The 17,454-nt window shown below is 38.5% G+C and overlaps 1 protein-coding gene across 1 annotated transcript; it reads right to left on the bottom strand.

The window, feature by feature from the left end:
- Window positions 1-178: 178 nt before the first annotated feature.
- LOC106642411 (major facilitator superfamily domain-containing protein 12) lies at window positions 179-8,302 on the bottom strand. Its single transcript, XM_014357188.2, has 6 exons — window positions 8,104-8,302; window positions 7,171-7,462; window positions 6,671-6,785; window positions 6,187-6,609; window positions 751-1,004; window positions 179-296 (listed from the first exon to the last, which is right to left on the bottom strand). The coding sequence occupies exons 1-6, from the start codon at window positions 8,300-8,302 to the stop codon at window positions 179-181; spliced, it is 1,401 nt and encodes a 466-aa protein (XP_014212674.2).
- Window positions 8,303-17,454: the final 9,152 nt, after the last annotated feature.

Raw genomic sequence — 17,454 nt, 5'->3', positions numbered from 1 at the left:
CTTACTAAGTATTTCAACCTCTATAAACTTTCGCATATTATATTTAAATTGGCAGTCTTATAACGAAATAAAAAATGTATTGGCCAGTACAACGAAAACACAGTATAATTAACGCATGCTTTCTTTCTTATTCGATGAAAAAAAAAAAAAAAAACTGAATGCAAGAAAAAAACCTTAATTAGATGCACTTTGACACAAGCGTCAGAGTAAAGAGTCCAAGAAGCATCGAGGATGCACAGACGAGTGCCAGTGAATCGCGATTATAATTCGGGCAGGTCTCCTTGTCCAGGCACCTCCTGAAATTTGAGCGTGACGATAATCTATAAATCTCTAAATACTACTTTTATTTATCTTCTCCGACGTAAAATAATAATACTGGGGCTTTCTCTTTTACGTGAGAATATAATATATTAAAAAACGCTTTCGTGTACTATACTGTTATAATCTTAATAAGTGAGGGTACAATCAATTTCTTACCAAACCCAGTGAAAATGGCATTAATGATTAATTTTTCCGTATACAATAAACAAAATACTTTGAATCAGTGGTTTTTACTTATAAAAATCAATGGGCTACCATGTAGATTTATTCAAAAAGTTTTAATGGTATTAATTATTCCACATAACACTGGAAGTTAGGTAACATTTCATGGGGTTCCTTTGACACGATACCGCACAAAGGATGTATATACGTAGGTGTGACCCAACATGCAAAGCCGATTAATAAATACTTTCGAATAATTATACTCACGATCTCTCGATGACAAGCACAACGAGTCCCGTGACGACCTTGTCCAAGAACGTGACGATCGAGTAAACGAGAGCGCTGCTCTCGGTCCTCGATCCGATCAGATCGGCCGTGATGCTCAAGGCCGTGACCATCGTGATCGAACTTCCGGCCCCGATCAGCACCGCCGCTGTGTACATCGTTGGGCCGTTGCTCTCGGAGAACTCAACGACCACCGCTGCCAGTAGGCCTATCAGGCTGCCTAGTAGGTAGCAAAACTGTAATTTAAAAAATTTTAAGTAGGTAGAGAATCTGTAAGTATTTTTTATTTTGTATAGTTTACAGGGTTTCCACAGATCCGGGGGTACTCGGAGTTTTTTTTTTTTTTTTTTTATAGATCACGTGGAGACGGGGAAAATTCCGAAGATGAACTTTTAGACCATCTACCCATATACATTATGTGAATAAACGAGACACAAGGACATGCTTTTCTTGTAATTACACTTACAAACATTAAGTTTCATAATAATTTTTTGTTTGTTTTTAATCGATTGTAAAACTCACCGTTTTTTATTACTTTACACTACTTAAAATTGTGATACTTTGTCATATTTTTTAAATCTCACTGTGATAATTGTTCAAGTAAAATATACGAAAGAATTTTATGTTACAAGAACGTTGTTCTGCAGAGGGACAACACAACAATATTTATTTACTTTATGGTACATAGGACGAGGGTAAAAATAGTGATATTCAGGGTATATACGATTGAAACAAAGTGAGAAAAATATATTTCACAGTGTAAGAAAAGTTTTTTCACCTACGAACAGATCGAAAGTGCTACTTTATTTTTTATTAAAAAACAGAGTTGTACTATTGCAGATGTAATTATATAGTTTTTTTGGTGGGGGTAAAATACGATTTTAGATAGAGCTGTATAACAAACACTTGACCCGATTTAGTTGAAAGAAGACAAAAAAACAAACAAAAAAAAATCAACGTATACGTCGAAACGAATCATTGTAAGTAACGTAAAACTTGAAATAAATTTAAAGAGAGAGAGAGAGAGAATTATGTGCTAAATAATTTGCCAAGGTATTCCACGAACATAGATGGTTCGAAAAAACTTTATTTAGATCCAAAGACACAACATGGAGTAAGAAGTAAATCTACCGCAGCCTCTGTAAAGCCACCCTCAAACCCGCGATCCAATCACCTTGAAAGCTCATCCCGACGCACTTCGAAAACCCCAGTCGAGGCCCGACGGAACCCGCAGGTCCCCAAATGAATCAAGAAACACGACACAGCAAAGAAAAACACGCGCAAAACAAACGTCCGCTTCAGACGTGCTCTATTCTCGCTCGGCTATTGCGACCTGCGACAATAATTCAATTAGCCGACCGCTTAGCGCCGTGCGTCACTGTCCCGACGCCCACAACTTCCCGCGTATCCCCTATATATATACACACACACTCACACCCCGACAAATTTACCGTCCGACCCTACCACGTTAGACCATTTCTAAAGTATATTATAAGCTCGAAGTGCCCGAAAATAATACGCGACGTTCACCCCCCTTTTAGCGAACCTCGAGGACATGAAGTTGACGCGATGTTATACCCCATCCGTATAAATCTCTCGCGCGCTGCACTTGTATATGTATATATATATGCGCGCGCGTATGGTGGCATAGGTATAGAAGTTCGGGCCGTCGTGCGACGTGTATTTTCGCTTTGAGTTACACAAGGATGTATCTGTATATATGCGTGTATATGAGTAATGTGCCCCCCCCCCCCCTCGGACTCGCGTGTCTGGTAATATTAAAGTGAGCCGTTTATAGAAATGCGCGCATTTATACAGCGGGTGTTTTTTTTTTTCATCATGTTTTTCAGCCCGAACCCCGAGTGAAGTTGATTGAAGTGGAAGTGCGTGGTGTAGGAGAAAGTCTTCCATATATTCTAGCTTATTTTGAGTGGGCAGGAGTTTTCCCTTTCCTTTAATTTGAGGAAAGTGAATATTCATTATGCGTACGGGAAATTAGAAAAACGGAAAATCGGCACTGGTGATCGCGAAGCTCATAGTCACCGAGATTTACAGTCGAGACACTTACGGGTGTACTCACTTCTAAAATTTATATGTAAGTACTACAACTTACAAGTGCAAGTGTCCCGAGGGTCGTTAATTGGCCGGAAAATGCCATTTCAAGCGTCACGCGTCAGATCTATCATACCGATTGTGCCGATTGTGATTAGCCGATGATTGAAACTTCGTTAAACAATTTAGGTAGTTAGTGGAGGAATTTATACAACTTGTTTGTAGTGTGTGTGGCGTAATGTGTGTATAAAAATGAGATATCGGAGTTTAAACGTGTTTGTGGTTGATTAGCGCAGCTTTCGAACAAAAGGGAACAAGTGGAGCGCGGAACTTGTTTTTACCGATCGGTATTGATACGCCTCCGCTCGTAATTGGCTCTTGACGATTTTTGCCGAGACGTTGGAATGGGAGAAAAAAAAGAGAAAGTGCAAAACTTGCACGCGCGAGTGCGTCGCTCGAAAAAGTTTTTTTAAAAGATGATTAATCGATCGGCTCGGGTGTCGGACCTGGAAAAATTGATTGCCATAGAGTGGAGATCAAAGAACATCGCACGAACAAGTTGTACGAGCATGCATTAACGTGTGCAATGATGACAACAATCATTTGTCTATCTGTTATTAATGAACACTTCACGTGAAACGACCAATTTTGTATTAATGTCTTGTCAAATTGAACGAAATTGTAACTAATGATTATTCGCAATTTTCTTTCTTTTTTTTTTTTTTGCTCTTGTAATTGAATAAGCAACCAAACTCTCACTTCTCCCTAACTAGTTAGCTATAAATATTTCAATTTATAATTTATATACGAGTAATGGCTTACTTATAATATATTTCCATGATGTATTAATTGTTGCGTGTAACAGCACAATTTATTGTAAAATTAAGTTCTATTGCTCTTTGAATGATATATTGTAAAGACAAAATCTCTGTAACAACTACTTTATATCGTCCCTGGATGGAAATAATGTGATTCTTGACTCGAGAAGGCATAGATTGACGTTACGAGCCCAAACCTCATGAGGAAATTTCCACTCGTCTCATCGAAATATTTAAAGTACCATCACGAAAATCCCTACAAATCTTTTCCAACATCTGAAGAAAAGAAAAACACGTTTTCCCAACCCAAGACCGCAAACAGACGGCTTTGGCTATACTTCTTTCTTTTCTCTTGCAAACACCCCTTTGGAGCGCCATTTGATTCACCTAAGCGAACTTCAAGAACCCGTTTCACCCCGACAATCGTCCCTACGATCTTACCCTCCATGCCCCATCAGCAAGGCTTATCTTATCGTCGTTACTTCGCCTCCGCTTCTCTTTTCCACCACTTAGCCGCACGTAGATGCGATCGTATACGTACTTCGCGACGTCTAGTTCCAGCGTGTATATATATAGGCGCACTTGTTCAATACTTGTATATCTTTCCACACCATCCGACGAAGTTGCTCGAATTTTTTTTTTTTTTCTTTCTCGCTCACCCTTTTCCTTCTCGATCCCTCCAAGTGTACACGGTGCACGCGTTTCCGGAATTCGAAATTAATTGCACGCCGAGCCGAGCTAAAAATAACGACTACGTGGGGTCATGTATATATATTATACACCTTATAGATATCTACTTTAAGTGTACGCGCACATGCCGAGACGCCGCAATTTAATTGAGCAGGGCAGGGGACGCCATACAAGTATACTCGACACTGATACCCATACCTATATGGTATATACGTGAAGTACAGGTATAATTAATAAAAGGTGCGTAAGGGCTGCACTACAGAGTATAATATATATATCTCTCTCTCTCTCTCCCTATACTTCATAGGTATGTGTATATACCATGCCGGGTGGGGACTAGTAATAGCGTAATAACGCACCTCCATACTTTATCCACCTGTACGTGCTCTCTCGTGTTGCATTTATATTTTTTTCATTACTCGGTCGCTCTTTAATCAGGCCCTCGCGGACATGAAAGAAGTTTGAGCGCTCAACTTCGTCCTGGTGCATATACGCGCCTAGGTCCTGTTCAACACGCCAAAAGACATATACATATATTACCGGGCGCGGCTTCGCGTGCCGTAATTTATAGGTGGTGCGTATATATTATATACGTATACGTGCAGGTTACACTCGCGAGTTGATACTTTGATGCGATAAAAGGAAAAACGTCACGGTATTGTAGGGTGGTTGTACGGTTGGGGGTAATAGTTGCCCGAAATCGGGCTTCGCTCTTTGCATGACATTATACAAGGTGATGGCAAATATTTTCTAGTTTTTTTTATTTTATTCGTGATTTTTCGTTATTGATGTTGCCATGACGTTTCGACGTCTCTCTCGCGTCGGACGAGGTACACGCTGATCCCTCGATAAATCGAAACTTGCCTCCGCGACAAGTGGACAATACCAATAATTGCCCTCGAGAAAATAATATGAAGGATATAATAAATCCACTCATGGGAGGCGTGCAAAGAAAAATTGAGTTTTCGCTCAAACAGAAGCGAAAGAAGTATGGGTACCCATACACAGTTAGCGCATACAAACAACCAGACAGACACGCCCTCTGATTATCGCAAAGTGTTGAATAAACGTCGGACGCTGATAAATGGATGTTCCATTCACACACGTATAAAAGCAAAGACGAGGAGGTGGAGGTGAAAAAAAAAAAAAAAAAAAAAAAGTTGCAATGAACTAGGGAACCACTCGTCCTGTATCTGCGAATTTTATCGCGTACACGTAATTAATAATATGAATTTCCGTAATGATAATATGAAACTTTCATTAATACACGGACTTATGGTTTTAATTACACGTAACGAGTGGTAGTCGTGACCCCCGGGAGTCCCTATTATGGCACAACCACAGGTCTCCAACTTTTTCTTTTTCCCCCACTGTCTGAAGTATTTTGCCATCGTGTATCTGCACATATGCATTTTTTTCCCTAGTATTACCGGCGAGTCAAGAATAATTTAATTAGTTCAAAGGGGAACTTCGCGGAAAACAATACACCAACCATTAATCTTCGTTGAAGTTGAGGTGGGGCTAACGAGGGGGACTATACATACGGGGCTTGTCTCGTTTATACGTCCACGTGATGTGCACATAATTATGTCTCTGTGGGGTACACCCGTAAAAGTCCCCTTAATTTTTTTGCTGCATCGGCGGTAGTTTTTACAATTATCTCGGATGATTTATTGTTTTATGAGACATCACATTGTGGACGTTACAGAACCACTCAATCAGTTTCATCGCTATACACGGCTTTTAGCGTTGCAATTAGATATCTGACGTTTATGGATCATCTAATATTTTTTTTTCTTTTTACACCAGTTGCCATAGCCATTGGGTTTGATTTTGCTAGAGCATTCAACAGCCTCACCTTGGACCCGCACGACCGGTTGATGTGCTTGAGCAGAAAAGCGGCAAGGAATGCCGAGGCGTACGACACCATGGGCACGGTGGCCAAGGCTTGTCTGCCGCCGATGTTGGTCTCTTCGATGTATAGGGGCAAGTAAACCGTGGCCAGGGTGACAAAGAGCCTACTGGCGACGTAGAGCAGCGCGACTCGGGCGAGCAGACCGATGTCCAACCACGAGGACTTGCGTCGGCGGCTGGGCGATGACTCGCGGTAGGGCCTCTTCGAGCCGGTCACGATCGAGTCGCTCAGATCGGCTTCGATGCAGTGCACGGCTTCGTTGCTGCCCGACGACTGGCTGCTCACCTCCAGCAGCCGGGCGTTCAGGAACGCGTGAAACAGGATCGTCGAGGTCGCGCCGAACAGCGTCAGGACGACCGTTATGTTCTGCAAGAAATCGATGCCGATTTATCAGTCGATCGATCGTTTATTGTTTTAATATACCTACGCGAAATTTAATACTGTCTTGAGGTCCGATGCGCGCGACGGATTCCTCGGTGGTTGGGAGCACAGCCCACGTGACGACGAAGACAACCACGGCGGCGCTCACTTGGGCCGAGTACCTGTTGGCAGGGGATAAAATGAGTTTTCATTACCGTATACATTTTGCACCTCGTATAAAATAACATTACCCCTGCATATTTGTACAGGTTTATCGAAATTATATACGTCTGCAGGTGCGTACGATGTTGTATATAATCATTCAAGTAACGACGTGTCTTTGGAAAGCTCATTATTAATACTAATTGGCTATTCGTGGGGTGGATGAATTTATTCATAAGCACTTGTGAAAGCCAACAGCGTGGAAAAACAACGCGGGGCACGCGAAGCTGGCGATAAAAAATTTTACGAAGAAACGATAGCGAGGAAATTGTAATTGAAGGTGTTTTTTTTTTTTTTTTTTTTCTCTAATTTATACTGATAAAATATATTGATGAATCGAGTTGCCTGATAGCGGTGAGTTCGGCTCTGAGTAGGGCCGTGTGAGCCAGGGCAGGTATCATGGATAGGTGGGATATCTGCACGGCGGCCCAGCCGGTTTGGAAGACGACGATGCTGGCCACGTAGACGAGCAACTTGCTCGAGCCGGTGGGACTCGCCGTCGGCACGAAGCTGCCGAATATCACGGGAAACGACAGTCCGACCATGACGGAGCCTATGACGTGCCAGGTCTTGCGCTTCGAGTAGCGGTCCACTAGTACGCCGAACACCGGTGTCATCAGGGCGTCGGTCACTTGGCCTGTGGACGAGGACAAAAAAAAATCATTGTCGATACTTGCTCGAGTCCACTGTAAGGGAAGGATGACAATTAATACGTTGGATAATCGCAACCTCGCCCAATAATTTTTTTATCTTATTTTGTTTGTCGAATCAGTTAAAAAATACCTTATCTTATGACCATTGCGGAAAACATCAGTTTTTTAAGCTTAGGAGAAAAAAAAGAAATACAAAGTGTTCTATATAATAAAAACATTCGAATTAACGGTATTTTTGCTTTAACTTGAAACTATTTTTTCAAAATAAATCTCTATGACTTACTTGTTTGCCATTTTTGTGAATGTACATACGGAACAAGTTTGGATTTAATGCCAGTCACAATAATTGAGAAACTCTTTTTGGTCGATTTTTCGACGATGCGTTGAATCTCAATAAAAGAACCAACTTTAATATTCGACCCGATTAATATATTCCAGTTCGATGTTCCGCGTTCCGCGCACGGAAGCTTTAATTTCGGCTATGTACCTCCCGATTTACAACTCAACGAAAAAGGTACTTTTCCGCTCAGTCGCCGTACATTTGTACCAATACGAAAGTTCCCTATGAAAAGTCCCTAGCGCGATCAATTTGTGCCCCTGTGAACGCTACAACCCGTCAACCAACCGAGCAACAAGAGAAACCCAGCAGTGAGGGGCTCGAGGAGAGCCACTCGCTGGAGAAAGAGCAGCGTGTACGAGAACCACATGGCGGCGACGAGATCGTTGAACACGTGTCCGAGAGCGTAGGCCGTCCTGGTTGTCCTTGTGATCGCGCCTCCCTCGATGAGTGGGCTGCGCTCGTCGTCCAACTGCAGCAACGACATCGTCAAGCCTCTTCTAGTAAACCACCTCTTGACGCGGAATCTGTCCAACAAGCGATACGCATTCATTTTTTTATCTACGTATTCAAAGTCTTTTTTACTCATAATGCGAAGCATGACTAACATGTTAGAGGTGCTGTCAAAAATGATAACTATTAAAGAACTGTATGAATGTTGAAAATGGTGTAAACCTTTTTTTGTTGGAATCATCAGGATTGTTATTTACAGACATTCCTTATATAAATTGCACTTGTTGCGAACGATGACAAAGTATTTTAAAACTTCGTTATCGGCGTGTACTACCTTCTTGTAACTATAGTTTAGTAACGTACACAAAGTTTTTTTTTTACTGTTATCAATCTCGGGATGGTTTATAAAAAAGAAAAAAAAAAAAAAAAAAGGTATCTTCAAGCTCAACTTGTCGCATGCAGTAACGGATATGGAGGTAAGTACATTATGATCCACCACACACGACTTGGCGATGAATCAAAGGTATGACATACCGATCTTCTTGTCACGAGTCGTCGTTTCCTTTACCTGCACGTGAAACCTCGTAGCTGTTAAATATGTTTGTTCGAGTAAAATGAATGAGCGGATGTTGGTGGTGTAACCCGTGCTCAGCTATTCTTTTACGACCATTGAGAGTTTTGCCGGAAGCGCAAGAGCTTTTCGACCTGTTTACCTATTATGTTTTATCAACCTTTTTTTTTTTTTTTTTTTTGTACGTATCAATTGCCGTGACGGTTTTTCGTTTGGAAATAAATCGTCTTGAAAAGGCTACGGCCGACTCTCTTATCTTATTTTTTGGATTGTGCAACATCCCCTCGTCTTACGTCTATGGTCGCAAGTAAAAGCACTAAAAATTTTTATTTCGTTTCGTCAAGTATTATATTACCTAGTCACGTAAAAAAAAAAAAAAAAAAAAAAAAAACCTGATAAAGCTTAGGAATTTTTGCTACTGGAGTTTAACGAAAATGGCAATAAAAAGAAGAACGTTTGTATTATTCCTACATCAGTAAAACCGATTTACTAATAATTTGAATCAACGGAAAACTTACGCAGAATATCTGATCGCCCTGAAAGCCATGTCCCTCGGCAGATTAACTCGTTCCTCGCCTCAATTTTGCAAAACGGCAACAAAATCACATCTCATCGTGCTTATATCCTCCATCATCACCTCCTCCTCGCCTCCTCGCCATATCAATTGTGTATAAACAATCGAATCAAAGCGTAATTGCCGTCTTCCTATACGATTGCACGGACATACGCGTCCCAAGGGGGGTGCGCATACAATATTGCTCATACGTTTGTACAAACGCACTGTATTTTACACCTTTTTAATTCACTTTTGCGCAATTACATCGTTTGCTCCTCTTCCGAATCTCCCGATTCCCCGTGCGTTTATCGCGTTCACGTCGTGATGTGCAATATCGCTGAGTCTGTATGTATTTGTGCAAGTGTTTTGTACTTGCGTATGTATAAATAAATAAATAAATACAGATCTATATTATGTTATATGAACGCGTGTACTTTTTACCCACACGTGCGTAAACGATTTTAATTTTTTTTTATCCTTGGTGCTTTCAAATGATGCTGCACATATTATTGCAATGACGATGCTTGTAGTTTCACTCAAGAAAAAGTAAACGAATTAACGTGCAGTACTTCACATTGGCAGCAGAGCAAACCGATCTCTTGGATTTTCACGCGCGCAAACAGTACAAATCAGCCACAAACATCGGCGTTAAAACGCTATCGTCGACCACAATAAGAGCAAAAAGCACCAGACGATGCCGATCGTCACCGGTAAACTGTGCGCGCGCTACATCATATACGTGCTCTGCCAAGAGAGGAGAAAAAAAAATGCGACCGCGCTGCCAGTCGGCGCGTCGACTTCTCTCTGCTTTGGGACTCTCCGTTCGAGCCTTTCACCGATCGCGCAATCGCTATACTTCATACTCGAATGTGTATGTACGTGATATACGTGAGAAGAGGAGGAGGCCGCTGAGAGCTACAGGGTCCGTAAACGGGATGACGAGCACGAGAGAGCATTTATTTATTTTTTTTTTTTTTTCACTCTTTTTTACGGTCTTGTGAGCGCTGGGGAAAAAAATGTTTTTGATGCGATGAATCAAAGTTCGTGAGATAAATCTTTTTGTTTTTTTCATGAATACCGATCACTTGCTCGTAAGTTGGTTCTGTTTCGTATTTGGAATTGTTTCGATGATGACTATCAGTACGACGTGATGCGAGAAAGGAGAGCCGGCCGGTATATCGGTAAGAGCGTAGAGCTCGACTAACAGATACTCGATACCCTCGCGTGCCGCGACGGAAAAGCTCTTATCGAATTTCATGCACTCCCGTTCGATGATGTTTCTCAATGAAAAAATTGTTCATTCACATTTGCTTGTTCACAAACAATTTTCTCATCAATAAAACAATTTGCTGATCGATAAATCGGTAAAACATGTGATCATCATGACTGTACGAAATATCATGATTTATTACAGCTTTTTTTTACTTCGTTTGTTTTATAGATTTAATTGAATCTCACAATTTTCGAATATTCTTACGTGTTATGAAAGTTTCAGAACATAAGCAAGCGAGATAAGTGCAGCTTCTAATCTTATCGATTAATATATAATAATAATATATGAAAAAGAGCATATTTGATAAGTTTTTTTAAAGAAACGAAAATATAAATGAAACTTGTTTTAACGACAAGCACACGTCAATACATCAATAATTCCTGATGGATAAATTTTGTATAGTTTTGGAAAATGACGGTGTAGGTATACGTTCATCAGCCGCGCAAGAAATAATGTGCATCTTGATTCATGGAAAAAGTATTATGCTCGCACCGTGAGTATCGGATTTCGTTAGAGTATCGCTGAACTTTACAGGTGGTTGACTCCACAAGTATTTCATTATGTAAGATGGTAATGATGTAACTTGTGCATCATAATTTTATTTTAATGCATTTGAGACAGAATACTATAAAAGCCTATGCCGATAATTGAGGTGTCAGCAATTAGTGAGTAAAACTCATGTAAATTACATTTGACTCACCACATTACTCTGAAACTTCCAGTCACCCGATCCCATCGATGGGACGTGGAACAATGTTTGCAACTTCAATCCACTTGCTTCGTCACTCTTTGCCCAAAAGCACCAAAGTCCAACTCCGGCGAAAGAAGAGGAAAATCACAAGCGAGTCTCCTCGTGGCTCGCGGTCGCGCGTATACCACGGGTGAATCGCCTAGCTATGAAGCGCGACGTCTGAGCTTGAGCTGCTAGCCCCTAGAGCTGTCTTCTTCCGTCGTGGTCGTGGACATGCACACGTGTAACCTGAGATCACTTGGTGCAAGACAGAAAGAGCGAGTGAGAGAGAGAGAGATGGAAAAGCGGAGGTGGGAATCGATATATCTGCCTGGGCGTTGTTGTACGGTCTCGCTGAGAGTTGAGTACGTTGCATTTTACTGGCTATTCCTTGTCTTTTTTTTTCCCCTCCCCCGGAGTATTAATGATACTATAGCAGAGGGTGTAAAAATTATGCTAATTGTTGATTCAAGGGGTAGGATCAAGGACGATTTTCTGATATACATGAACATCATTTACCATCAGAAAATCTCTTCATTCTGATTTTGGGTCCTTCATCTGTATTTTTGCCAAGTTTTGCATTCTAAAAGAATAAAATACACAAAATACATCTTAGTTTAGGAATATCGCATCTAATGCACGCATGAAACAAAAAAAAACAAAACAAAAATGTTAAAAAAATATTATCAGGTTCGGGAGGATTTCCAAAAGTGCTTTACAACAATTGCGGCGTTTTTGGTAAGTTTACCATAAGGGTTGGCCTTGCATGCTTCCTTCTGACCGATACTTCTGCCACACTGTCCGACAGATACTTGGTACTATACTCTCCCGGCGAAATATTTGTTTGGCAAGAGATTCGGTCTATCTGTGTACAAACAAATATGAATGTGAATTATTTTTCAACCTTCTGTTCCAAGCTCTGTCTCACAGAGATTTGATGTGCACTTTCTCCTCTGCTGTTGAATATTGAAAATTGATAAATACTTCACCATACCAGTTGTTTGAATTTAATTCCTACATGGTCTCGATTTGATTCTCTGTTACTTGGTCATGTTGAAACTCCAGTCCAGTTTCAATGACTTTCAAGTTAGTCAACTGTTGCTCGATGATAAGAGTTATAGAGAACTACATAAAGACTTGTCTAAAGAACGAAATGAAACATTTACATTTTTGTTGACAATTTAATTATACATTTTAATTTCCATTTAGTTTTTACATTCATAAACACAATACTAAGTTAGACATACAATGTTGTAGTTAAATTAACATTTGAACTTAGATCGGTACAGAGAATGCAAGTATAAATTTACACAAACAACTTCCATTGAGTACTCATGTCGATACTTCTTTTAACATGGAACACGAAATCATTGATACATTAAATATTAGTTTGAAACATCAAAGGTCTTGACTTTACTTTTAGATTGCCAGTAGCTTTTTGTACTTGAGCTAGACAAAGATGAAGTGTTGAATGATGAATCACTTAAAGTTGTTGATGTATTTACTGAATTACTTATTTCAACCTGGAAAAATTATAAATCATCATAGGGCGTTCAGATTGTAATAAGTAGCTGATAAAATATTGTTTCAACTGTTACCATTTCATCAAAAATTTTAGTCAACATATCAGGGCTTGAAGTGTCGAATCTTGAAGTATCTATCTCTTTGACTTCTCGCATGGCTACTTTTGAAGGGAAGAATTCAACAGCATCGCTATTTATTTTAAAATTTTTCTTTACGTATCGAGTTGAAACGGAACCGCCTTGACATATTTGCTTTAATTCAGACAGATTAAATTTTTCGCGTGCAAGTAAATATTTTAAACTTTTCCACTGTAGATAAACCTGAGCACCCCAACCATTGTTTTAGTGTCAAAATCGTTGATTTCTAATACATGAAAATTGTTTCCATCAGCTGCGTGTTTTTCAAACAAATTTTTGAAAAAAGTACAGCGTGTCGCTAATATGGACTTGTGAGCAGGAAACGACTTTCCATTTATTACAAGAGTAATGTCGCTGTACTTATGTTCCATTTTGCCAAAGTGAATGGTAATCATCGACAACAGAGTCTTTGGAATCGTACTTGTTCTTGGGCGACAAGTTGTACTGTGGACTCGTTATAATGTCAACTGAACTAATAGTTAGTTTTAGGTCACAGAGGACAGTCAATGAATCATTTACTAAAAGCCTCAGAGCTGGATCATACAATTGGTTCCTGCCAATAAAATTATTAAAACCTATAGATGCTCCATTCACAAAATCTACTTCTGACATATATCCCGTGTATGCAATTCTTTTGTTTTCGTTCAACAAAAAAAATTGAAACTTGACAGACATCATGGACCGGCTATGCTTTAAAAAAAGATACAGTCCTGCAGCATTGGGATTTACGATTTCACAGGGGCAGAAATTTAAGCACCATTTAGTTTGAGTCTTAGGCTCTGTAAATTCTGGGGAGGATATGTATGCACCAGGTCGTCTTAAATTGCTGAAGTTATAAACAGTCCATACAAAGTTCGTTTTTATAACTTCCAAATTGGTGACTCCCACTTGAGGTGTAATTGACATGTTTTTTGCTAACCTAGAACACATAAAACCATTACATTGGCAATGAATGGGCGCTATACAACAACCTTGAAAAAGTTACATGAGGTAAACAATATATTCAACACCTTATACGAAAACGTAAATATCATTTAAAGTACTTATACGTGCATGACAATGTAGTTTTTTTGAATCAACTTATATTTTTTTTAAATACAAAACACTTCTTACACGCAAATTGCTAAGTATGTAGAGAATATTGAAAGTACGTTTGGGCGTGCACAAGTCGTCAAGAAAACATCAAATGACAAAGTTTTATACTTAATTACACAAATTTTATTGTTTCTTTTTTTTCTTTTTTTTTTTTATTGTAAGCCATGTAAGTTAAGTGGAATATTTGTTATTTTAGAGGTCAATTTTCGGGTAAAAGATAAATTGTGCACTTGCCGCAAATAGCACAAACAATGTCAACTTTCTGTTTTGTATCTATGAAATTAGTTGCGGCTGGTTTATAACAATTTAAATGGCACTACTATGAATAGTAATAGCTATTTGGATCAGCGCCATCTAGCGGTCTTTATGTTTTGGCCAAAAGTGGCTCCTAAACTTTTGAACCCGAGCTTTAGCGATTAGAGCCATTTAGTCAATTATAAACCAGCCGCAACTTGTGATGAAGCTATAGAATGAAAAATAAACAATACGTGTGTTTTTGGCGGCAAGTTAACAATCTATTTTCTACCGAAAAATCGACCTTATATGTATTAATACTTTTGAAGATAAATTTTCGAGCATAAGGTAGATTGCTAATTTGCCGCCAAAAACACATGTACCGTTATTTTTTCATTTTATAGCTTCATCATGAGTTGCGGCTGGTTTATAATTGACTAAATGGCTCTGAGCCTGATTGCTCTGATTGAGAATTTTAGAGGCCACTTTTGGCCACAAAATAAAGACCGCTAGATGGCGCTGACCCAAGTAATTATTGCTATTTACAGTAGAGCCGCTTTATTGATTATAAACCAGCCGCAATTAATCGTGTGGTTGTAAAATGAAAAGTTAAAGTTGTTTGTGCGGTTTGCGGCAAGGTTTCATTATATCTTTTACTTGAAAGAATCAAAGAGAAACAATGATGCATCCTCTGCAGGTATGTTGAGCGACGTTTCAGTTTACTTTTCAAGAAAGTTAACTTAAAAAGCTAACAAAGTTAATTAGTGCCATCAACAAATAGGAGCAAACTATCCAACTTCATTAAACGTTTTGACCATTAATAAATGAACACACCATTTGTGTTTGAGAGCAACAATCCAGTAATTGAGACAACTGACAACATTTGCTGGAACTAATTGTCTTCTTGTCCATCATTAATTCCTATAGAGAATTAACAATTGAATTGTGATGGCTTTGTTTCATTAAAATGTTTTTTATCTTGAAAATTTTGTAGCATCAATTGGAGATGAATGGAATAAAAATCAACTGTTGAAACATGCATTAAAAAAAATTGATACCTTTATTCAAAATACTAATAAGTGACAAGGAAGTTCATACTAATTATTATTAAAGTATACAATAATACATAAGATTAACGAATAATGGGATAAAATTATCCTTCATTCATGTAACTTAATAAATATACTGTGCCAATGATTTACATGCATAAGTATATGGCTAATAAAATAAAGTCAACCACTTTTTTTCTTTTAATATCTAATGTGAACAATGCTCCAATTTCTTAATGAATTTTTTTCTGCAATAAATTATCACAAAATTGTTGAAAAAATTAAAAATGTTTTTAAATGTATAACTATTATGTTATATCTACCATTGAGCTGAAGATTTAAACAATCAAATCTGGTCTTGTAGCTTTTAGCTTTTCATATCCTGCTGTTTCCGTCACTTGTGCTACATTCAAAGCAATATACTCCATGACCTTTATTTTCAATGTGCTGGCATCGTGATCATCTGCTGTCAACAAAAGGCTTGAAGTATTGGAAATATTTAATCCATGGAGGAAATTATTTTCACACATCAGTTTCAGTCATTTTAAATCAAAGCTATTTGCAGCAGCTAATAACTCAAGAGTATTCGATTCAAGATTTTCAACTTTTCCACTATAGATGTAATTTAATATTTTTCACACATCACCTCATAAATAAAACCATTGACTTCTCACAGTGCTCCTAAGAATGGAGCATTACATCTCACCAAATAAAAAATACATTTATTACAGAGAAGTAAATTTCAAGTGTCATAAATAAACAAAGAACCCAACCTCCATTTGTTAACCGCCAATCGTAAATTTTCCGCAAACATCCTAAACAACCTTAACTTATTATTTAACAACGACACGATTATACGTTGCGGCTGGTACATAATTGATGACACATGGCTCTACTTTGGATCAGCGCCATCTAGCGGTCTTTATTTTTTGGCCAAAAGTGGCTCCTAAACTTTTGAACCCGAGCTTTAGCGATTAGAGCCATTTAGTCAATTATAAACCAGCCGCAACTTGTGATGAAGCTATAGAATGAAAAATAAACAATACGTGTGTTTTTGGCGGCAAGTTAACAATCTATTTTCTACCAAAAAATCGACCTTCTATGTATTAATACGTTTGAAGATAAATTTTTGAGCATAAAGTGGATTGTTAATTTGCCGCCAAAAACACATGTACCGTTATTTTTTCATTCTATAGCTTCATCATGAGTTGCGGCTGGTTTATAATTTACTAAATGGCTCTGAGCCTGATTGCTCTGATTGAGAATTTTAGAGGCCACTTTTGGCCAAAAAATAAAGACCGCTAGATGGCGCTGACCCAAGTAATTATTGCTATTTACAGTAGAGCCGCTTTATTGATTATAAACCAGCCGCAACTAATTGTGTGGTTGTAAAATGAAAAGTTAAAGTTGTTTGTGCGGTTTGCGGCAAGGTTTCATTATATCTTTTACTTGAAAGAATCAAAGAGAAACAATGATGCATCCTCTGCAGGTATGTTGAGCGACGTTTCAGTTTACTTTTCAAGAAAGTTAACTTAAAAAGCTAACAAAGTTAATTAGTGCCATCAACAAATAGGAGCAAACTATCCAACTTCATTAAACGTTTTGACCATTAATAAATGAACACACCATTTGTGTTTGAGAGCAACAATCCAGTAATTGAGACAGCCGACAACATTTGCTGGAACTATTTGTCTTCTTGTCCGTCATTAATTCCTGGAGGATTAATAATTGAATTGTGATGGCTTTGTTTCATTAAAATGTTTTCTATCTTGAAAATTTTGTAGCATCAATTGGAGATGAATAGAATAAAAATCAACTGTTTAGATATGCATTTAAAAAAGTTGATACTTTTATTCAAAATACTAATAAGTGACAAGGAAGTTCATACTAATTATTATTAAAGTATACAATAATACATAAGATTAACGAATAATGGGATAAAAACATCGTTCATCCATGTAACCTAATAAATATGCTGTGTCGATGATTTACATGCATAAGTATATGGATAATAGTA

The sequence above is a fragment of the Copidosoma floridanum genome, unplaced genomic scaffold (assembly GCF_036245765.1).
Source record: "Copidosoma floridanum isolate Cflo_tuat_1 unplaced genomic scaffold, Cflo_Japanese_pri ptg000007l, whole genome shotgun sequence".
Taxonomy (NCBI): Eukaryota; Metazoa; Arthropoda; class Insecta; order Hymenoptera; family Encyrtidae; genus Copidosoma; species Copidosoma floridanum.
Note: the sequence above shows the minus strand (reverse complement) of the source record. Positions and strands in the feature narration are given on the sequence as shown.